This window comes from Pinus tabuliformis, chromosome X, assembly GCF_031772625.1.
Source record: "Pinus tabuliformis cultivar Carrire ecotype Pingquan chromosome X, CPIR1, whole genome shotgun sequence".
NCBI lineage: Eukaryota > Viridiplantae > Streptophyta > Pinopsida > Pinales > Pinaceae > Pinus > Pinus tabuliformis.
The window spans coordinates 1,586,011,890-1,586,037,130 of record NC_142308.1 but is presented as its reverse complement, the minus strand read 5'-3'; the positions used below and the strand labels follow the sequence as shown (position 1 = coordinate 1,586,037,130).

Genomic DNA, 25,241 nt, shown 5'->3' with positions numbered 1-25,241 from the left:
GAACTAAAAGTAAATGCTGAGAAATATTTTAGTAACGAATCATGGTTACATACATTTTATAAACAATTAAATAATTCTTTTGATGTTATGGAGCTAAATTAATAAGCTATTATACCTTTTTTCTTTTAAAAGTAAACACATTCAAACCTCCCTTCTTATGGTTATAAAGAAATTACATATAACCATAAACAAATTTTTTGATCTTGTAGAATAAGATTAATAACATGTGCTTTCTTCTAAAAAAATTATATTCGAACCTTCTTCCTAATTGCTATAAAAAAATTACATTTAACAACTTTAAAAAAGTATCACTTAAAATACCAAAAAAATATGACACTTAAAATACCTGAAATGACATGCCTGAAAAAAATTCCCCTTAATCAAATCTTCGATCAAGATATTTTTTAAATTCCAGGTCTGCCAGGGAGATAGATAACAAGATATATTTGGCATTCCAGGTGTGGTAGGGAGATAACAAGATATACTTGAAATTCCAGGTCTGGTAGAGAGATAGTCCAGTGTTTTGTATGAAATGAAAACCATATTTTAATGATTTACACTATCATTTAATGTTTAAAAAACAGTTCAGAAAAGCTGAAGCATTATGCACGTAACCGTACATTTAATATTGTTGTCAGTAAGATATAGACAGGTGTAGCTGAAGTAAAATCAGATCCAGAGAAGCTAGATGCCCTGTAAGGAGATGTCAAGTATGTGTTAATGAAATGAAAACCATATTTATACTTTGTGGAGTCTGGATCCACACTGATGTATTTCAATGAAGTTTTGGCTCTTATAACTTCTTTGGACAGACTCATGAATTTACAACATAACATTATTCTGTAAAGGAGGAATAATAGTTAAACAAGGCTAAATTATCCAATGAAGCAGGTTGCGTGTACATATATTTTATTTTTGGAGTCATTGTGGCAGTTCAAAGTACTCGAGTTTCTCAACCCCAGCAGGGACTACCGCTACGATAGTGACTACCGCTAAGCAAGTTGCATGTACATATATTTTATTTTGGAGTTATTGTGGCAGCTCAAAGTACTCGAGTTTCTCAACCCCAGCAGGGACTACCGCTATGACAGTGACTACCGCTACGACAGTGGCTGCCTTGTTATCTTAATGAGCATCTTGTCTTCCAATTTAAAAAAATAAATAAACACCATTGTTTACAACTTCATGTAATGAATTTTACATCGTCTCTCCTATGACAAAGTATTTCGTGTGTTGGGTATCATTTCTTATTCTACATGAATTATGTTTTTATACTTAAGGTTATGTTGCCATTTGGTTCTGTTACGAGTTTTTTTAGGTTGATATAATATTTACATATCATTACATTGTTCACTCAGGGAGGACATGAACACAGAATTTTAGGTACCAAAGTTTTTTATCACACGACCATCACTAATCAGGATTCCTTACCTGAGCTTGGTTCTGTTACTAGTTATTAGATGATGTCCTCTTTAGTTTAAAATATATATATATATAGATAGATTATAGAATATTGATAGATTTTTTTTCCTAATCTAAATTTTTATTTTATAATCTTTAATGTAAAATATTGGTATATTTGGTAATACCCTGTAAGGCAATGGGAATTTTAAATATTAATTATTTTTCATCTCTAAATTGGTGTTTATCTTTTTATAATGAAATTCACATATAAATTATCAAATAATAAATGAAATCGGGTGGATACATGTATTTATAAAATATATGGTTGATGAGATCTTATAAAACATATTCAAGCTATTAATTTTAAAAGGATTATGTTTATTGGCATAAATATGTTGAAATATGTAACTAGGTTTGGTCTTCATAATGACATATGTAATCATGATTTTTTGTATTTGATCTAATGAGAAAAATAAATTTATTATTGATATCATTGAGGCATGGGTTTCATGCTCAAGGAAATTTATCTTATAGGTAAAGCACCCATTGAGTGCTTCTAGGTTTGTCATAAAGCCAATTGGGTCATTATCATGTATTGAAGACCCATTTGGGCATGCTACATATGGTAAAGAAAAATTTATTTGAGTCAAAAGACCCTCCAAGACCTCGTCATGATGTAAAGATCAAGTCGGCCTACACACATGGACAAGTCATCCTAAAAGATGCAATTCGACCTAGTGGAAGACCTATATAATGGAGACTTCAAGCTCACTTGGAGGATACACATTCACTCACCAATTCGTACAAGGAAAAGCAAGAAGTGCGAAGAAGAGAGAGACTAGAAGAAGATAAGAAAAGAGAAATTTATTTATTTATTTTGGGCTATATTCTCCACACGTGTGAAGGTTAGGGCATCATCTTGCAACAACAGAAATCAATTTAAGAAGGTTGTTTTTTAGTCGAAGGAAGTTTATCTTGCAAGTAGAGTTGATAAGAAGGAGGTCTCATCTCAAGCAAAGAATAAAATAACGACACAGTCTCCATCATTATCTCACACGTGTCAACTAGGGCTTATGTAGAAGAATCTATTGGACAAAGTTGCAGAAGAACCTGCTAGAGGCATCGAAGTTGTAGAAGAATCTGTTGGGCAGAAGAATCTGCTGGGGGTCGAAATTGCAGGAGTTGCTGAGAAGGAAAGCTCATCAAAGGATTCGGTATTGGAGGGTCTTGGGCAAGGGTTATAGGTCTTGGAATTCATCATTTAAATATTCCATAAGAAGATGAATTCTTGTGGGTTTTCCTCTCAAGTGGAGAGGTTTTGGCCTTGGATGATTGCCTACATCTTGTCCTATTGTGTCATTATTCTTTATATTTTGGTAGCTATTTGATGAAAAGAACATAATAATAATTAAGGCAAAGAAGAATAATCAATATAATTAAAAGGACTTCACAAGCAATTATCAAAGGAGAGAAATCACCTACACTTGTTGCTCCTAGATTTCTCAACGTGGTATCAGAGCTAAGGTGACTACATAAAGGAATGGCATCTTGAAGAAGGACCATCAAAAGGAGTATCAATAAAGGTCAATGTATCAAAGAGGAAAATGAACCATCAAGCAGGGATACTTAAGGACCACAAAACTCTAAGGATCATTAAGGAGGGCCATTAATCATATTTCAAGGATCATCACATCTCAAAGAGAAGAATACCTCAAAACCCTATCTCATATGAAGAAAGGTTATACACTTGAAGCATTCTTAAGAAGCTCACACAAAGAAGGACTACATATTGAAGAATCTTGAAGCAAGAAGAGTTGTTATCATCATCATCAAATAATCAAGGTGATCTCCCTTTCTTTGAAGGATCACTTTTGAAGGAAGTTATCTTCAAGAAGACATTTTCTATCATCCACATTATCAAGAAAGGAATAAAGTTGAAGATATCACTATTAGGAAGAATATTCACTTGACAAGTAAGTATCTCTATATTTATGTATGAATTTTCTATCAAAATGACTTCATTTTGCAAGGGAAGCAACAAATTAGTTGGGTCAACAAACTATATTGCATGGAAAAAGAGGACAGATTTGATCCTCATAGAAAATGAAGTCATTGATCATGTTAAAGGTTTAATTGTCGAATCATCAAAAGAATAATCTCAAGCTCTAACAAAATATGTTAAGGGGAGAATAAGGGCTCAAAGAATCCTTATAGAATCAATCAAGGATTCTCTCATCCCATATGTAGCAAAATTGGAAAAGTCAAAAGATATCTATGACAAATTGGTAGAGATATTCTTCGTAAGTACTGCAATGGAAGTAATATCATTAAGAATCGAGCTCTACAAGATGAAGATATCAAAGGAAGAAGGAATAGCCTCATACTTTACGAGAGTATCAGAAATACAAGACCAATTGCAAGAGTTGGGGGAAATAATGTTTGATAAAAAAAAATGACCATCATGGTGCTCAATGCACTACCTGATGAATGGGTTAACTTTGTATCAAGTATATATGAAAAGAAGGAAGCCACCCAATTCAGTGAACTTTGGTGATTATGTAAAATTGAAGAAACTAGGTTAAAAATAAAAAGTGATGTGGGACCAAGCGAACAAGTTCAAGCATTTGCTGCCATGGCTAAGAGAAAAGGGAAGTTTGGGAAGTTTTCTCCTCAGAAAAAGAAGAAGATCAATATGTCAAAGATCCAATGCTATAGATGTCATGAATATGGGCACTACAAGAGAAATTATCCTAAACTCAAGAAGGAAAACAACAAAAGAGGAAGGGGAAAGCCCATGTCACCGAAGAAGTGGAAGAAGCTGAAAAGAAGAAATCAAAGAAGGAGGAAGTGAGAGATCTCTACTACGACTAAGATAATCACCTTCACTATGTTCTTTTATTAGTTTTCATCATGGTATAAAGCATTATAAGAATGACTAGATGCATCATATTAGGATATGGCATCATATTAGAAGCATATGATTGAAGCAAGAGCTCATGACATCCTTATAGAAGCTTGAAAGATAGCTGAAGTAGAAGTCTACATATATGTAGAATTCATCATAAAAAGGAAGGAGCTCTTGGTAACCACATTAATAGATAGTTTATATGGTTGAAAGAAAGTCATCTAGCATGGTAAAAAGAGATCATCATATATCATCATTAGGAAGGAGCATTTGCAAGATGAGGATAATCAAGGTCCTCCGTTGGAATCTTCATTAGAAGATTCACCTCTAATTGGAAGAAGCAAGTGTCTCACTGATCATTCCACCTTGTATGGGATACATTGTTTAGAAGGATGGTGGTATGGTGGCAGACAAGTGTAGCAGGTCAAGATGGTTGAAGTAATTTCAATCAAGGAAAGGAATTTATCAAAGGAAGTCTAGATGACCTAAAACAGAAAAGAGGTATGCATATATTTGACATATTAAGTCATGTCATCATATAGTTGCAGATAGCATGGGTAAATTATTTATCTCATGGAAATGATCAAAGAAATGGAATCTCTTCCTTGAAAAGGTGCATGAATACTTGGTCCACATATGGAAAAGAGAAAATCAACATAATATTACCTCATATGGAATATGAGGAGGTTGACAAAGATGAAGGAACTTCCTAGGATGCAATATGTGAAGAAAGAAATAAGAGACTGTGAAAGATGAAAGTATGATCACGTATGAAAAGAAATCAACATATGATGACTAAAAAAATTTGCCATGGCATCTCCTTAGAGAAGACATGAAGACCTTGATAAGGTCTATAAAGAAAGGAGACCCTTGACATTGAAAGTCTTCGAGATGTGTTTATGAATGTGTAGGATGTTGATGTTGTAGGCAAGCTTATGTCATGATGAAAGACCATCACAAAAGGTAACTTTGATTTGATTTTCATTTTTTATTTTTGAAAAAAATCTGGATGGGTTGATACAGGGCTACCAAAAAAAGACTTGTAGATGTCACCTACAACTAACACTCATGTGGTTAGATGGAATATCTTGAAGGAAACATTACTTGGAAGAGGTAGTTGTATGAAGAAAAGCTAGATGTGGATTAGAATATCACTTTCTGATTAAAATAAGGATGACATAAGTATTATTTCACTCCTATGATTCGTTGTAGGAAAGTGATGGATGGTCAATTCCCTACAAAGAAGAGCTCAAAGATGAAGGGTCCATAATGAAAAAGATGAAATTCATGACATCGAAAAGAGGAGCTCTACAAGCAACTAAAGGTCCCATGATCTCCACCAAAGAGTAGGAAGTTGTTGAAAGGAAGTCCCTAATTAAGAGGGAGCTTGGACAAGTCCTTGGATAAGAGGCAACTTGGGTACATTCCTTTGTAGGAATGGGTATATCTTCCCTAATTGAGAGGGAGAGACAAAAAGATCATTCTTGTCTTCACTTTGAGAAAAACGAATGGAGGTTTGGATAAACACATGATCTCTGATACTCTTTGAGGATGAGATAGTGCATCCAAGATAAGAGTAGTCGTAGAGGACCGATATTCTTTGAGGACTAGGAATTCAAGATAAGAATAGTCCTAGAAGGACATACCCTGTGAACACCCGATTGGGGTACGTGACTTCAGAGACAATGATGATGGTTTCTATCAGTCATTGATCTCGCTAGCATTGTGCTCTGATCTTGTGGAGAGATCGAGTTGTTATTCAAGACATTTCTATGTGACAATGTTGGTTGGTATGATTCTAAACAGATGGCTTACCAATCAGACTCTTCTTATGAGAATTCTTCACATTGAGAATGTCCAGGTACCTGGTATGGATTATGAATACCTCCCTAGTTAAGAGGGAGTGTGGAAATATGTAACTAGGTTCAGTCTTCATAATGACATATGTAATCATTATTTTATGTATTTGATGTAATGAGAAAAATAAATTTATTATTGATATCTTTGAGGCATGGGTTTCATGATCAAGGAAATTTATTTTATAGGTCAAGCACCCATTGAGTGTTTCTAGGTTTGTCATAAAGTAAATTGAGTCATTGTCATGTATTGAAGACCCATTTGGACATGTTACATATGGTAAGGATAAAATTATTTGAGTCAAAATAAAGTCAAAAGACCCTCCAAGACCTCGTCATGATGTAAATATCAAATCGTCCTACACACATGGACAAGTTGGCCTAAAAGATGCAATTCGACCTAGTGGAAGACCTATATAATGAAGACTTCAACCTCACTTGGAGGAGAAAAATTCACTCACCAATTCGTACAAGGAAGAGTAAGAAGTGCAAAGAGGAGAGAGTTGAAAAGAAGATAAGAAAAGCAAAATTTCCTAATTTGTTTTGGGTTATATTCTCCATACGTGCGAAGGTTAGCGAATCATCTTGTAGCAATAGAAATTGAATTGCAATCACTTCAAGAAGGCTGATTTTCTAGTCAAAGGAAATATATCTTGAAAGTTGAGTTGATAAGAATGAGGTCTCATCTCAAGCGAAGAAGAAAAGAAGATCAATGTCTACCTCATTATTATGTCACCTAGGATTTTTTTAGAAGAATATGTTGGATGAAGTTGGAGAAGAATATGCCGAAGGGGTCAAAGTTGCAGAATAATCTGTTGGGTAGAAGAATTTGCTAGAGGTCAAAATTCAAGAGTTGCTGAGAAGGAAATCTCATCAAAGGACTTGGTCTCGGAGGGTCTTGTTCAAGGGTTATAGGTCTTTGAATTCATTAATTAAAGATTCTATAAGAAGAAGACTTCTTGTGGGTTTTCCTCTCAAGTGGAGAGGTTTTGACCTTGGCTGATCGTCTACATATTGTGCCCTATTGTCTCAGTGTTATTTATAGTTTGGTAGATGTTTGATGAAAATAACATAATAATAATCAAGACAAAGAAGAATATAATCAAGATAATCAAAAGGACTTCACAAGCAATTATCAAAGGAGTGAAACCACCTATGCTTGTTGCTCTTAGATTTATCAACAATATCAACCACATCTACTAATATAACTAGTGGAATGGAAAATTGGGGATTCATACTTGCATGACATGAGGTTGATTCCATTAGATAGCACTATAATCACTAGGTGCACATGAACATGGGTTAATTAGGGTATAGAACCAAATACATTAGTATCTCATAATATTTTACATAATACTTTTAGATGATTTGCCAAGTGAGCTACCCCAAGGCTTCAATAAAAAAACAATTTCTAATAGTATGCCATAGAATTTTTTATCATGTACTATTGTTGATATATGTTCATGTGATAACATCCTACCAAATAATGCTTTGAATGATTTTCTATCAAAACATTTTACATAATTTGGAAGCATTTTTTAATCATTATAATGAAAAATATTAGAGAATGTGACAATATGATTATCAAGATATAGATAAGTTAAAATTGGTTTGATTAGTAAATATTTAAATATAATTTAAGAATAATTAAATGAAATATAAATATAATTGTTTTTTTTTGGGCTAGTTCAAGGTATGATTAACTAGTTGCACAATTATGGAAAGACCATTCCATAAGTAATGAAAATATACTTAAATCGTTAAAAATGGTTTAATGGTATTTAATAGTTATTAGTCCCTACCTCACTAGGGACTATAGAATTTTCCTCACGATCAAAGTGCATTGACTCTGGATTATTTTGTTTTTTTTTACAATTTTAACCAAAGCTTCGGGAAAATGTGGAATATTTCTATTTTTCATAAATTGAAAAATAATTTTCTAATTTTTTGGAAATATTATTTCTAATTTTCAATTGGCTTAGCCTCTGATGGGACATAATTCCCTTGCTAGAGAGTGTTTTAATTTTGGTATTTGTCAGTGTCTAACAATTCATTAAAAAAAAACTAGTTTTATGATTGGCCATTCCGTCACTAACATTGACACTGACACTGTTATGGTACTGCTATGCCAATGATACCAAAACTAATGCGGTTGCATGTTCTCTATATAGGCGAGAGGGGGGCGACTAAAGAAATCTCTAATTAATATTTCCTTGTGCGGAGATGACTATTACTTTTACAAATTTCCACATTATATATTGTACTGGTAATAACATTATTGAAACTATAGCTTTAACGTTTTATTAAATTCAAGAAATTAATAATATTTTTACGAGTTAAACTTGTTGCTACTTTGAATTTCATGAATAGGCATGGTAATACAATGTAAAAAGTGTTGAATCAAAACATTTAAGAACTCCAATAATAAAAAATACCAATTATACAAAAACCTTGTTGTTTCTCTCGTTATTTGTTCACATGGATCTTCTTCATCTCATAAATAAATTTTATTCCAATATATTAGATTATTAATTGAAAGTGGACATTCAAAATCATGACATCACTTGCTGTAAAATTTCAAAAATTAAAAGGTCCAGTATAACAAAGCTTTTCTTGTGCAGAGCTTTTCGCAAAATGAAAGCTCCACACAAGCAAAGCTCTGCACAAGTCTCGTAGATATTTTAAGGCTTATTTCTTAGTGTTGGGGAGCTAAGTAAGAGACAACTATTACTTTTACAAATTTCCACGCTCGTAATGACATTATTGAAACTATAGCTTTAACATTTTATTAAATTAATGAAATCAATCATATTTTTACTAGCTAAACTTGTTGCTACTTTGAGTGCCATGAATAGGCATGGTAATACAATGTAAAAAACAAAACCAAAACATTTAACGACTCCAATAATAATAAAAACCAATAATCCAAAAACCTCGTCATTTCTCTCATTATTTGTCCACGTGGATCTTCGTCATCTCATAAAACAAATTCTATTCCAATATATTAAATTATTAATTAAAAGTGGACATTCAAAATCATGACATCAATTGCTATTAAGTTTCATAAATTAGAAGGTCGAATATAACAATCAAATCTTAAAAATGGAAAGGTGGTTGAGCATTTAGGAACATGTGCCATTGCTTTTTCTTTTCTTTTCTTTTTTAAAGGAAGACATGTAAACATAAACATTCATTAACACCTAGTGTTTAAAGTTTTTAAATAGTATGTGAAGCTTTGCATGTGAAGTAGCACGTGGAGCTTTTCTTGTGCAAAGCTTTCCATACAGTAAAAATTCTACACAAGCAAAGCTCCACAAGTCTAGTAAATATTTTCAAGGTTTATTTTTTAGTTTGGGGAGCTAAGTAAGAGGCGATTATTACTTTTACAAACTTCCACGTTGGTAATAGCATTATTGAAATTATAGCTTTATCGTTTTATTAAATTCATGAAATTAATCATATTTTTACCAGTTAATCATTTATTTCAAAGCATGTAAAATTAAGCATTTAGGAACATGTGGCGTTGATTTTTATTTATTTTTATTTTTAAATGAAGGCATATAAACTTAAACATTTCTTAACATCTGATGTTTAAAGTTTTTAACTAGTGTGAAAAGCTTTGCACATGAAGTAATGTGCAAATATTTGCTTGTGTGGAGCTTTTCACACAATTAAAGCTCCACACAAGTCTAGTAAATGTTTTTAAGGTTAATTTCTTATCATGGGTTGGGGAGCTAAGTAATATACCACTATTACTTTTACAATGTATCACTCTCATAATGGCATTGAAAGTATAGCTTTAACGTTTTATTAAATTCACGAAATTAATCATATTTTTACTAGTTAATCATTTATTCCAAAGCATGTAAAATTAAGCATTTTGGAACATGTGGCGTTGATTTTTTTCTTCTTTCTTGAAAGCAAGGCATGTAATATTAAACATTCATTAACGCATGGTGTTTAAAGTTTTCAAATAGTGCGTGGAACTTTGCATGTAAAATAGTGTGGAGAGATTTGCTTGTGTGAAGCTTTCTGCATAGTGAAAGATTTGCACAAGCAAAGGTCCGCATAAGAAAAGTGTTGAGCACTAGAGAAGGTATGTAAATACCACTCATTTTGTCATCTTTTCCTTGAATTCATAACTTCTTTACATTATGAAATAACTATATGGTGAAATATTATGATAGAATCTAGAAGATTTTTATGCAACATAAAACGACTAATAATTACCCTTTTCCTATGCAGAAAAAGGAGAAAACAGAAGATCGTCATTCTAAAGGAAAAAACAAGACAAGGTTAACTGTTGTCCCTTTAACAGGGAACCATATCCAAACAAGGCAATCTAAACTGGAGCGTATAAGCCAAGAAAAGGAAAAGGAGATACCAAATCGGCGCAAGAGGACAAGAAGATAACTGAGAGCTAATAGTTTGGCGAATCCCTCAGGATCCTTTGATCCTAAGGGATCTCTACCTTAACGATTCGTTGTATCGTTGATATCTCCGCTCGATGCTATAAGAGGAGGTAACATTGCTAGCCCAAGGGATGAAACTATTGTTGTTTTATGAAATCCACTGTTGTAATTGGAACTTTGATCATCAACTCTCCCTAAGAGTGATACTGTAACTCTGTTTTGATGCATAATATATAAGCTTTGGTTGTTGTTCCATCTTTGATTCTAGAGTAATCTTAAGCAGTGTGTTCGTGGAGGCTAAGGGCCCGGCCCTGGTGCAAAACTTGCTCCTGTACCATTATTTCCAATTCGTGCGTGGTTTGATTTCTTCTATTCGCTCTGTTCAGTAATTTGTTGTTCCTTACTGTTTTACATATCGATTCTGTTATATTTTGTTTCTACTTAAATAAGTAATGTTATTCTCTGCAACAGGAATGTTATGCTATTCATTATAATTTTATATCGCATCACTATTTCTTTAACAATTGATATTATCATATAACATTTTTGTTCCTTACAGATTGCCATTGTTGTTCGATTACAGAGTAACAGTGCTATATATTTGTAAGTCAATATTATTGTGTATTTATCTATGGTTCACTTTTAATGTGATTTCTGTTCATTTGGGATTGTTGTTCCACCGTGATCACAATTGCTATTCCTTTATAACCGAGATTCATATCAGAGCTCGGATTGCTATTCCTTTTAATATAGGAGTGATGTGTGTAATATTCGATTGGGTTTTGCTGTGTATTTACATTCGTTTGAAGTTGTTGTTCAATATTTCATTTTCGTTAGTTTACTGTCCGATTACTGTTTGCTGTTCAAACCATTTCTGAAGTAAATATTGTTACTCAATTCCTGTAGGATACAATTATTGCTTCATTCATTTCTATAGATTAAGGTTTTGCTGTTCAATCCTATTAAATAAATTAGTCGTTGTTCCATTTCCTGTCATTTGAATTATCATTGCTTTGGTGTGTAGAACGATCTGAAACTGTAGTGAACATTGACATATGTTGTCCAGTTCCCAGGTTGATGATCTTTTCCTTGAATGCTTTTTAATTGCATCAGTTTACAAAGGGAAGAGTTACTGTTACCCTACCCTTGACTGATAAATTGCTGTAGCTTTCCGAGTGCATGATTTGAGTTTTAAGTTCCTTTCTGAAAGTAGATTGTATTCCAAGCATCCGTTTAATCTTATATTTAAAGCACTATACTACTAGCATTACTCTGACAAATGACCGCCTCAAACTGAGTACACTCTTTGAGATAACAAATCGTTCCTAGATTGACAATTAATGTAGGGTAAATAGAGATGAAAAAGACCTTTTTTACTACTCGACATTTTGGCATCGTTGTCGGGGAAGAGTGTAGCCATTTTTTTCCTTTTCAGAGTAGTGTAAGTACCTGCTAGGAAAGAATTGGGTTTTAAAAACGGAAAGTAAGAACCTGCGTATGGAGCATGTAACAGTCCTGCTCCTTTGCCTGCTTCCCTGCAGATTTGTTGTTGTTTTGGGTAGAAATCAGCATTTGATTTGTGTGCATGACTAAGCAGAAAAAGCCTGAAAAGAACCCCAAACCACTACCCAAGCCTGATAAAGCTAAGGGGCCAGTGACCCTTGGCCGATCAACCTTTATAAACGAAATCCTTAAGAAAGCAGAACCTCAGCCTTCAGTAGGACCTAGAAAAGTTGCTTCTAGACAACCTACTAGTTCCCTTCACCATCAATAGCCTTTTCTAAGGTGCATAGCCAAACTGAGGAGCAAGATCTTCAAGAAATTGAGAATTCTAGTCCAAAATCATTGCAAGAAGAGAACCTTAGCAACCTCTGTGAAGGAAGAAGAGAAACAGGGGAAACTGAAGAACCAAGATCTCCTCTTGGAATAATTCAGCCATTAAGCAGCCCATATAAGGGGAGTGCTGCAAAAATCATTCATAACGAAGTTGAAGAACCTCAAGAGTCGAAATCCCCCCAAACATTGGAACTCTCATCATCCTGGACAAAGGAAGTGTTGTTAAGGCCATTCCTATTAAAGCCATCCCTGATTAGTCTAGCCAACCTAGGAATACCCTCCTAGAAATCCTGGAAGGTTATTGGCACATACTTGACCAAATGACCTAGAACCAGCCAAACACCTAAACTTCCACACTGCAATATCCCATTGTAGATACTGCAGCTAATGCACCAATGAAGGCAATTCCTCTCCAGCATATCCCTACATTTCATGGCCTAACATCGGAATATCCAGATGCATTTTTGTTTGAATTTGATGTGCTATGTAGAGGATATGACTATACCACTGATCCCCAGAAGCTAAAACTATTTCTTTCTACATTGAAAGGATATACTTTACGATGGTTTATGGGGTTGGGTGGAGGTGTTATAAATAACTGGGAACAGATGAAAGATTCTTTCCTGAAGAAATATCAAGATTATTGTAGATCTAGAGAGTTAAAAGATGAAATATTTCAGATGGTAGCTAGACCTAATGAAACACTAGAAGAATATGTTGAACGTTTTCAGTATAATCTTCAAAGATCTCCTTATGCATCATTACCCTTGCTTGATAATGTATTAAAAACAACATTAATTAAAGGCATGAAGGAACAATGGATTGAAACATTGAACATTATGGGAAAAGGAGACATTTATCAAGAGGATTTTGCTAACATCATTGATTTATGTATCAGGAGCTCACGAGGAAGCACAAGGCTAAAACCAGCAGAACATGACAGGTTTACAAGGGACAACAAGATCTCTGGAGAAGGAGTAACTCGCGCAGAAATTGGAAATTTATTAGAAAATTTCAAAACTGACATATTGGGGACTCTGACAACGCAGCTCGATATTATGCAAGCCAAGCAGAAACAAGCAGAGGCAGAACAGAATCTGGCAATATTCTGTCCCAGATGCAGAAAGAAACACAACCACAAAGAGTGCCCATTAGATGTGGTTCAAGTTTGCGCCATTTGTACAAAAGACCACTCTACAGAGAGTTGTCCCTCACTTCCTGGTTTGAAAGCAGTATACAAAGAAGCGGAAGAAGAACCAGAACCGGTGTACCTACTTAATCAGCATCGTCAATGGCAGCTGTGACAATCAGGTATGTTCCCCGATCCAGCTTCTTCTTTTCAGCCTCCACAATATCATGCTCAGAAATATAATACAATGTGGCAAAATCAACCTCCTTTCTCAAACTGGCCACAGCAACCATTTCCTTCATCATCACCATGGCTGAATCAAACAAGCCAATCTAATTGGCCAAATTTTCCCTATTGTTAAACTCACATGGATAGGAAAACAATAGGAAAGATAAATCAGTGAGTGCAATTTTTATTAACAATAGATATACATTTATAGTACAGATGTGTGACTCTTGGGATTCAGATCCCAAGGTCTCTTGGACTGCTTTTGTCCATTCGAATTCCACACTAACCCTTTAGGATTAGGTGTCCCACATTCCCCCCCTTAATCCGAAGGGTTATGTATGAGTCCAAGAAGAGAGCTGTAATACAAAATGTGCAAAAAATGCATGGCAGCACTAGGCTGAATGTGCTCTATGAAATGTTGGTAAAAAGGGTGGTGGTTTAAGGATGACCACCAACACTGGAACGCTTAGTGCAGTTCCCGGAACTCTTCCAAAACTGGCAAGAAACTGAAGTTTTCTGCTAGAGGAAGTGATCCTATTGTTTTAAAGAGGGAAACCTTCAACCATAAAAGGGAGGTCTCACCCCGCATAAAGGTAAAACTTCAACCTGAAAAGGGAAGTCTCAACCTGTGATGGTTTAAGGATAACCAACAACTCTGGAATGCTTAATGCAATTCCTGAACTCTTCCAAAACTGGCAAGAAGCTGGAGTCTTCTGCTAGAGGAAGTGTTCTCAATCTGTTCACGGGCATCTTTGTCTCTGGCTACAACTCTGAAACTGGTGTGGCAGGTTGTGGCTCAGGCTCGCTTGATGTGACTTTGAAGCTTGTAGATGACCATCATTTCCCCCCCTGTCAGGTACAAGGTGAGAAGATGGAGAAAACTCAACTGCAAGACTGTTCAATACTCTGGAACAAGTTCTGACATGTGTTTGGAATATCTTCTTGGCTGTTGATGCCCATTGCCAAGAAGCGATCCATCCAAGATGAATCTTTGTTCTTGCAGGACGTTTGTTTCTGAAGCATCTGTGTGAAGAATGGCTAGTTTTATGACAGTGCTCACATGGATGAAGATCAAAACAGTGATCTTTCAGATGGCCAACTTGATCACAGTGTTGGCATTTCACGATCTGTTGTTGTTGTTGTTGCTGTGGAAGAGGGGCAGAGTCTGGAACAGTTGAAGCTGCACTGTCATAAGGAGCAGGTGAACTGTCATTAATGAAACCAGCACTCTGAAACTGAATGGGCTTGGCATAGTCTGGAATATGAAAGGACAAGTCCTTGTCATATCCAAGACCGGTTCTGTGCTTGTTGTGGACAAGCTGTTCCCAAGGTTTGATGATGGGCTTGGGAAGTGCAGACTGAGTTTCTGCATCTGCATATACAACTGCTGCTTTATTTGAATGAACTGTAACATTATTAACATACTGCTGATGGGTGGTTGTCTCAATGTTCTGAACAAAAACATGTTCAGAATGGTGTCTATTTTGATGTAGCTCTTCTTGCTGTAGCTGTGATTCAAGCTGCAAAAAATCGATCTTTTCCTGTGCATTTTGTAAACATGTCTGAATTTCTGAGAGAGATCTTTTGCTGATTTGTAATGTGTCATCAACAGCAGATTGTATAAGAGTTTTGAGGAACTCTAATACTTCACTGATTCTGGCCATTTTTCTTTAATGTCAGAATTACACCTTAAACACTGATCACAACTACTACTCAATGCAAAAAAGGTAACACCCACTAGCAATATCCCGTGCAACAAATGGTCAGTGTGCGACCAACAAGCACCAATTACAATCCATATATAAAAAATAAGATGATGAAGCTATGTTACTGTTGAAGACCTTAAATTTGATGCTATGATGATATCACTGAAATGATCAGTACAATATATGAGTATTTGATATCACTGCACTTGAATGCTAAAACACTGTATCAAAAGTGAAGTGATTGTTCCAGTGACAGAGTTATAGTGTACTGCTACAAGAACAAAGTGACAAGGAAATGCAACTGCGAAACCTTGAAAACTTGTTGTACCAATACAACCTGATTATTCCTTAATTACTGTAACTAGACATCATCAATGTATATATATGTAACTAGACATCATCAATATATATGTGGCATTTCTGTTCTTGAGAAACCCATGCCTTTTCACAAGATTATTATAGCCACAAAATCTTCACCAATCTGTCCTCAATCCAACATTAATTCAATCATGCGATATGGAGGAAGCCACTAGATGCATTCATGTTGGTTTTCTGTACACAAACCGATGTAAATCTTCGCCCATATGATGCCAACAATCCTGTAAAGAAGGCAGCTGGAATGTGCAGTAGCAGCCACGGCAAGTCAGATTTGAGTTTACATCATCTTTGTAAACATGTTAGATAGTGTGTAATAACCTTTTCATATCCATGTCCAGCGCAGTCGATTAATATATATATATATATAGTGGCACAATCTTTGAGTAATATACCATGTCATATACAACCAATACTAATTTGAGCCGGTGGCCATTTACCCCTCCCTCGCTTGCTCGGTCAATGAGTGGCCTTCTCTCTGTCTTGCAGCTTCAGCCTTCAATCAGAAATTGGAACTCTTCTTCCTTTGCAGAATGGGAATAGGAAAACGACCAAGTGTGTTGCAGAGGAAAGCTAAACGACGGAGCCCTTCTTTGCGGACGGAAAGAAACATTCAAAATTAAAAATTAAGGGAAGACTGACGACAGGATTTCCTGGGTTTGGTAGCGAAGGGCATGGTTTGCAACGGTTGGGTGAAAGCAGCCTCTGTTTAACAGGCGGTTTGCGTAAAACAAGTTTGTTTTCAGGGCAGGTAACGGTTTGCAAGCTGAGTAATTAGGGTTTGGGCGGATGATGAGTAGTCAAGCGTGAAAGGGAGCGTGAATGAAAGGAGCGTAAATGAATGAACTTGATACAAACATGCCTATCTCCGTCAATATAATCAATGCACAAACTGTTATAACAGTAGCGCAATAAAACTCTCATATGTAAAACAGCATTCACGGTGTTTCATATGTAAAACAACAATGCATCACAACATACGGCCTTCAAAGACGTGTCAACAGCATTCACGGTGTTTCATATGTAAAACAACAATGCATCACAACATACGGCCTTCAAAGACGTGTCAACAGCATTCCCGGTGTTTCATATGTAAAACAGCAATGCATCACAACATACCATGTTACGATTTTAACAAATCCACATCACATTTTCTCAATCACATTCCCTCGGCTATAAGAGGTCTTTCTCCGCTGCGGGATTGATTCGTTGCAGAACGGTGGGCAAGTTTTAAAATGCGTGACTGACAAGGGCCACTTGGTCCAGATCATATACAAGATCAAGTGAGAGTGCGGTCGGAGTCGTCGATTAATAGTGCGTTTGGGAGCTCTGCTCATCCGCTACGCCGTTCCCATCAACGTTGTGTGTTGCTTGTGCACAAGTATCATATTGCACCTCCGGGGATTCCAGCATAGCCCTCGTTGTATCAATAACAATTTTCCCATTTACATAGTGCCGTCGGCACACTGGCATGTAAATGACTGCACCACCAACAACTTCAGTTTTTCTTTCTCCTGTTTTACGAAATGTAAATGATGCGGCCTTACCACACAGCTCACAGCGTGACTTCAATTTAACTACAGAATCGGCTATAGGTATCAACTCGAGCTGATCCAAAGCTCTTCCTCAAATAATCCCCATCAAGGCCAGCAACAATAACAGTTTTCCCATCTCGTCGAGTGCATAAAACTGTGGGACAAAATTGCTACTCGTCCAGTTTGCTAACAACGCATTGTCAAGGACAGGAGTTGGGCAGCGAGGCATGAAAAACAAGGTGGGCTTCTCCACTGTCCGCTTGCCATCTTCATTAACACACAGAAAAGTGCAGTTGAAGGCATTTATGGCTTTTAGCTGCACAGGAGACCGATGAAACATACACCACGATATCACTCACCCACGGGAACTTGTCTCTTAATAAAATAGCAAATGCTAAATGCGTGTGGCACACAAAAGCGGGACAGAAGGAGAACGCTCGGGACAGAAGGAGAACGCTCAAGAAAAACTGATGCGCAGATAATGTCAGAGGCGCTCAGGACAGAGGGCGCAGTCTTCAGCAGAGGCAGCGCTATATGAGAGACCGTTAGGGCAGCACAGGCGTGGCAGAGACGCAGGACAGAGGCGTTCACATTCAGTAACGCAGGTGAGAATAATCAGATGAATTGTCAGGCAGTAAAGGCGCAGGAAGGCAAGGTGCTCAGTAGTGTTAAGTATGCCTGGAACGTTACAGATAATGAATACCAGGCCAGCGCTATTCAAGGCAGCTCAGACACAGAATTATTGGCAGAGGTGCAGGACTGACATGCACATAACAGGCCACAGAAAAACAAGCGGCTCTGATACCATGTTAAACTCACATGGATAGGAAAACAATAGGAAAGATAAATCAGTGAGTGCAATTTTTATTAACAATAGATATACATTTATAGTATAGATGTGTGACTCTTGGGATTCAGATCCCAAGGTCTCTTGGACTGCTTTTGTCCATTCGAATTCCACACTAACCCTTTAGGATTAGGTGTCCAACACCTATGCCCCACCATATTGGCAAAACAATGCATATCCAGCACAATGGTCCCCTCCTACTTCACAAAGTCAAGCCTGGCAGAAAAACTGGCAAAGGCTGATGAATCAGCGAGTAGGAACCATTCCACTCCCTTAACCTACACTGCCAACATTGCAACAAAACCCCCAGTCCAACTTAAGACTACAACTCCCAGCCCAACCCAACCCTAATCCAAATAATAGACTGGTTCAATCTATTCAAATAATTGAAACACCAGAGATAGAAACCAATCTAAGGGAATGCAATGACCTTCAATTAAGGTCTGGGTGCATTATAGAAACCGAGGGAGATAAAAATGTTCAAATTGAAAATCAGTTACCTATAGAACAACTATTACAAGAAAAAGATGTGGCTACAAAACAAACTCATGATCAAACAACCACATCTTCTCCTCCATTCCCAGAACGATTAATTATACCACGACCTATAGAACATCCTGATTTTGATATTCTGGGAGAACTTAAGAACCTGTACATAAAAATCCCACTCCTCCAAGTAATCCAAGATATCGAAATATATGCCAAGACCATCAAAGAACTATGTATAAAACAACCAAGGAGGAGAATAACAAATAACCCAACAGTCCAAGTAGTTGGCACCTTATTTGATCTGTTATTGGGAAAAGAAGCACCTATCAAATATGAAGACCCAGGAAATCTAATAGTGATAGTCCAAATCAATGGACAAACCTTTTCAAATGCCTTAGTCAATTTAGGGACTACAATTAATATCCTAACAACCACCACTTGTTGAAAACTGGGCATTACATCAGTAGAACCAACTTCCACTTTATTAGAACTGGCTGACTAATCAGTGGTTAGGCAAGAAGGCACACTACATGATGTCATGGTATCCATTGATTCCTAGGAATATCCTGCCGACTTTCTGATAATAAATCCTAAAAACCGACTTGATGGACACCCATTAATTTTAGGCAGACCTTGGCTTACAACCGCTGATGCTTACATTGGATGCCAACAAGGCAGTATGACCATAACTAGAGGGGCTAATATCAAGAATCTAGCCTTATATCCTCTAGCCTAGCCAAGTGTCACAATAATAAAAGCTAACAAACATCCTGTATCATACCTTACCAAAAACATTAGATCCCCATTAACTATAGAAGATGCCCTTGATTTCAAAGATCAAACAGAAGATGATATTATTAACAATTTTATTAACCAAGCTGAATCTAGATCTCATATACAATGTCACATGATAGAGGCAACATTTGATAATGAATTGGAAGAAGATCCTCTCAAAGAAACTCATGACCAAACGATACCTACTACCTCTGTTTCAAATAGCAAAACTGTAGAGATCGAGCCAGGCAAAACTTTAAACATTAATAGTAACCTGACTCCTGAACAAGAACAGAAACTAATCCAGCTATTGAAAAAATATAAGGAAGAATTTGCATGGGATTATCCAGATATGAAGGGAATCGATCCCCAGTTATGTACACACCACATTTATACGGAAAAATATGCAAGACCTATTTGCCAACCCCAAAGAAGACTTAACCCTCATCTAAAAGACATTGTGAAAGATGAACTACAAAAACTTTTAGATGCAAACTTTATTTATCCTATCTCCGAGAGCAAATGGGTCTCTTTGCTTGTGGTGGTGCCGAAGAAGAATGGAAAGTGGAAGATTTGTGTAGATTACAGAGAATTAAATAAAGCAACCCAAAAAGACCACTTTCCCCTTCCATTTATTGACTAGGTATTAGACACATTAGCAGGAAAGAAATTCTTTTCTTTCCTGGATAGCTTCAGTGGATACAATCAAATTCAGATTGCCCCTGAAGACCAAGACAAAACTACTTTTACCTATCCTTATGGAACGTTTGCCTATAGAGTTTTACCTTTTGGCCTATGCAATGCCCCTACCACATTTCAAAGGGCTATCCTCAACATCTTTTCAGATTTAATAAATAAAGGGCTCGAAGTATACATGGATGATTTCACACCATATGGAGATGATTTCGACCCAGCACTAGATACACTGGAAAAGGTGCTCCAACGATGTATAGCTACCAGACTTTGCCTAAGCCATGAAAAATGCTATATGATGATGACTGAAGGTTTCATCCTAGGTCATTATATCTCAGCAGCTGGAATACAGGTAGATCTGGCCAAAATTCAAATAATTTTGTTAATACCTACTCCTACCACTCAAACAGAGGTACGCAATTTTCTTGGATTTTTTGGTTATTATAGAAGATTTATAGAACATTTTTCTCACATTGCTGCACCTCTATACGCATTAACAGGGAATGTTGACTTTGTTTGGACAGATAAATGTGACCGTGCTTTTGAGGATCTGAAAAAGCTTGTGTCAACAGCCCCAGTACTCAGAGGTCCAAATTGGCACTTGCCATTTCAAATTTCATCAAATGCTTCAGACACAGCTATTGGAGCAGTCCTTGGGTAGGAAGAAGACAAAAAACCATATGTGATTTATTATATTAGCAAGAACTTGTCTCTTGTTGAGTTAAACTATACTGTTACTGAAAAAGAATTCTTAGTTGTAATGCGTGTTGTAAATAAATTTAGGCTTTACATCACTGGATATCCTATTGTTTTATACAAAAATCACTCTGCAATAAAATATTTAACGAATAAACCTATCACAAATGGTAGAGTAACAAGATCGCTGATTTTATTGCAGGAATTCGATATCACCATAAAAGACCGACCTGGAAAAGAAAATCTTGTAGTTGACTTTCTTTCACGAATGCCAAAGCCAGTGGATGTAGCAGCAGTCGAAGATCAGTTTCCAGACGAACATTTGTTCACTGTTACTGTCAAAACACCCTAGTATGTTGATGTTGCGAATTATCTAGCAGTAGGAAAATTACCAAAACATCTGACTCCCAATGAATGAAAGCAAATTGTTCAGCATAGTACCTGATTTTCTTGGATTGGGGGCTACTTATTTCATACAGGGGCAGACATGCACATCAGGAGATGTGTCCGTGAAGATGAAATTTTCGATATTCTAAAAGCCTGTCACAACGGACCGTGTGGCGGACATTTCACAGATCGACAAACTGGTCACAAAGTCCTGCAAATAGGGTATTATTGGCCCACAATCTTTAAAGATGCAAATAAATTTGTTCAAGCCTATGACAGTTGTCAAAGAGCAGGACACCCTGGATAGTCCAATGAGATGCCTCTGAACCCACAGCTAGTCATTGAACCATTCGAACGATGGGCACTCGATTTTGTTGGTCCGATCAATCCATCATCAAACCAAAAAACATATATTTTGGTAGCAACAGAATATGTCACCAAATGGGTTGAAGCAGAGGCATTGCCGAGAGCTACAGAGGATTCCATCATTCAGTGCCTATTCCACATATTTGTACGATATGGCCTCCCAAGAGATATAATTATGGATGGAGGACCACAGTTTGCTGGTAATAAAATCGTTGCAACACTGAAAAAATACCATATTCAGCATAAAATTACCTCTCCTTACCACCCACAGGCAAATGGCCAAGTAGAGAGTACGAACAAAGTAATAGAAGCAATACTGACAAAAACCATTGCGTCACACAGACGCGATTGGGCTACAAGATTTCCTGAAGCCTTGTGGGCATACAGAACAACATGGAGAAGCACTACTGGTTATTCACCATATCAACTAGTATTTGGAAAGGAACCTATCTTTCCAATCAAATTCGAAATACAGACCTTGAGAACAACACAAGAAGTCGGTCTAGACTTGAACGAGGCCCAGATTAATAGACTACAGCAGATTAACGAGCTGGATGAAATCAGGCTCTCTGCTCTCCAACATACCGCATTGATCCAACAACAGAGAACCAAATGGCATGACGCCCTCATCAAAAAGAAAGTCTTCCGTGAAGGAGATTGGGCGCTCCTATACGATTCTAGGTTTCAGGATTTTCCAGGGAAACTCCAGACTCGCTGGCTCGGACCATACGAGATCCAAAAAGTACATGATAATGGTACCATTACTTTAACCACCATTGATGGATCGGGACATACCTTTAAAGCAAACGTCCACCGAGTTCGATTATACCGTAAACCACTTACTCGGGAATCCTTCTACCAGCAACTCCACGAAGACTCTAACATACAGATTATGGTTGAGGAAGAGAAATCTTCCTCACCTTTGGTTCATTAAGTGGTTTGATCGCTTTTACATTTTGTACATAATTCTTTTATTTTGTTCCTGTAAATTACTTTCTGTACATATTTCTGCAACTTTTGCATTCTATTGTTCCTTTTGGAAGGAACAAAATTTTCACCACGATGTCCTTCTTTTTTGAAGGAATAGTGTATTCACCACTTTGCTATTCCCTTTTTGAAGGAACAACACTTCTGCATTTTTGTTTTTCCTTTCCCAAGGAACAATACTTTCATTTTTCTATTGTTCCTTTCCGAAGGAACAGAAGGAACAACACTTTTGTTTTTTGTTGTTCCTTTCCAAAGGAACAACACTTTCATTTTCTACTATTCCTTTCCGAAGGAAAAACACTTTCATTTTCTGCAGTTCCTTTCCGAAGGAACAACACTTCAACATTTTCGCATTTTTTTGTGTGTTTGCGCTTGTTTTCTTTGTTGTTCCAATTAAGGGATAGTTTTTGTTCCTCTCAATGAACACCAGTTTCGAGCATCTTTTTTCGATTTTGTGTGCAGTAGTTTTTATATCTTTCTAGAGTGCATTTTCTCCTTTGCGTGTTTTATCATTTAGACCATTTTTGAAAGTCATGATCATTTAAGCACAACTATACATTTATGCAATGAATACAAAAACTAGAGGATACTGAAATCAGTAAATTACATAAAAATCGTTATCTTTAGAAGCAAGTGCCTTGAATTGGTAAGATAAAAGAGGAAAGGACACAACTATTGATCACTTTGCTATCATTATTCTACTAATACTGATATGATTGATTATTTTTATCATGATCGTTCTTTCTAAATCCCCATATTTCTCTTTGATCATTATTATTGAATAAGAATAAGGGCATATTTTCTCTATTGAGATGTTAAGACTTCTTCCACCATCCCTACTCTTAAGGAGTGTTGAACCACCCTCTACATATAAATAGGAAAGGTACTATATAAAGGAAAAAAGAAGAAAAAGAAATTTTTTTATGAGATTGCTAACATGATTTGTCAAATGAAGGATAGGTTGTCTCATCAAGAGCCAGCCTACCATGATCATAAGGAAGAAAGTGAAGTGGCATTCCCACTATGGCCACCACACCAGGGATATGATCCAAGAGGCACATCAAAAAAATAAAAAGTCCTTGGAACAGGAGGTCTCATCACGAGCCGACCTGCCCATCTTTCACTCCTTCCTGGTGAATGGCATTGTGATTCATCTAGTTACCAAGCCAACATAATGGCCTCCACTCTGACATTCCACAGTACTTTCCTACGCATATGCATAGGATAATGGTTCCAAGGGTGAAATAAACAACTCTGTCAAGGTTATGGAAACCTGTGGGCAACAGAGCTCTGTTGATGGTATTGAAGTCATATTTCTTATACACCAATAGCAATTATATAACCCTTCTTCTTATATCTTTATAAATCGTTCAAATGAGATTATGTATATAACCCTTCCGAACCTTTGAAACATGAAAATCAATTACAAATCAATTATGACGGAAAAAGTTGATAATGACCGCATCGGACCTTTTGTGCACGTCAGCTGTCCTATCCTCCAATTCTCGCATCATATCATGGCACTTCCTTATTTATTAAGCGATTCTATTCTATGCCTCGATTTCGGTAATCCGCTCGTCGTTGTAAACATGGAATTTCTGTATACGTTGTTCCTTAATGACTCTGTACTATGGCAGTTCAGCACGCTGCTCTTTCATTTGATGGCCGAGGTTGGCCTATCACATTGCGGGGGGGTGCAGGTAATCCCCATAATTCGCTGACATACGTGTCAGCTCATCAATTGGAAGAATTAATGACTTGGGAATAGCAATGCTTAATGGTATTTTGTTTTCCAATGTGCATGGCTTGTTATTTCCATGTTTCGCTCTGCAAAAATTAGCAGTAAGTTTGAAATTCGAACAGCTTGCTGTTTCGACATCTTCTCTGTGCTTTTCTAACAGCCAACTAAAATTTGAACAGCCTGTTGTTCCATTATTGTCTTTGCGTTTTTATAGTGTGCTAACCATGGGAGGAAGATCAATTCGCAGGGAGCCACAGGTGTTGATAGTTTCCAATGCCGCATGAGAGATCCTAGCAAGGGTAGGATGGCTAGTTTATCTTAATCGCATACAACAATCCAATGAAACGGTGGAAATTGAGTTTTTATAGAACCTGCATGAAAATTATTCCATGGTGAGAGGGAAATAGATAGCAGTCACTGACGACATAATTGCAGAAGTTTCAGGACTGCCGACCACGGGATCTGTGTGGACTTTGAAAAAGGTGAGATTGCGGGACGCCATGAAAATCTTCTAGGATGAAGGGCAAAACCTGACTGTAAAAGGGAAGGGGGTTTTACCAGCAACCTTGGGAGAGCCATGGGTGGAATTGGCGAGAATTATCCAGAGCTACATCACTTGTGATGGCAGGAAAGACGTGGTAAGACCACGACATCTTAAACTTTTAGCTATGTTAAAGCAAAAGTGCACTGTGAATTTGCCTGTGTTTTCAAATTCTTTATTACATGATGCCGCCTGAAGAATGAAGAAGTCTCGCCACTTAGAATCGGTAGTAAGTCACCATGGCTTAATGCGACTGATAGTCAGTCACAGCCTTGTCCAACAACATAGTAGTTGGGAAGAACTAACTTTTGCAACAGACGGAGGACTGGCCTTG

The 25,241-nt window shown here is 36.7% G+C and overlaps 1 protein-coding gene across 1 annotated transcript; it reads right to left on the bottom strand.

Annotated features, from left to right (window-relative positions):
• Positions 1-17,159: 17,159 nt before the first annotated feature.
• On the bottom strand, positions 17,160-24,868 carry LOC149146079 (thymidine kinase a-like). The gene is made up of 3 exons (XM_089452649.1): positions 24,785-24,868; positions 17,561-17,702; positions 17,160-17,476 (listed from the first exon to the last, which is right to left on the bottom strand). Exons 1-3 carry the CDS (start codon positions 24,866-24,868, stop codon positions 17,160-17,162), a joined length of 543 nt encoding a protein of 180 aa, XP_089308775.1.
• Between the last annotated feature and the right edge of the window lie 373 nt (positions 24,869-25,241).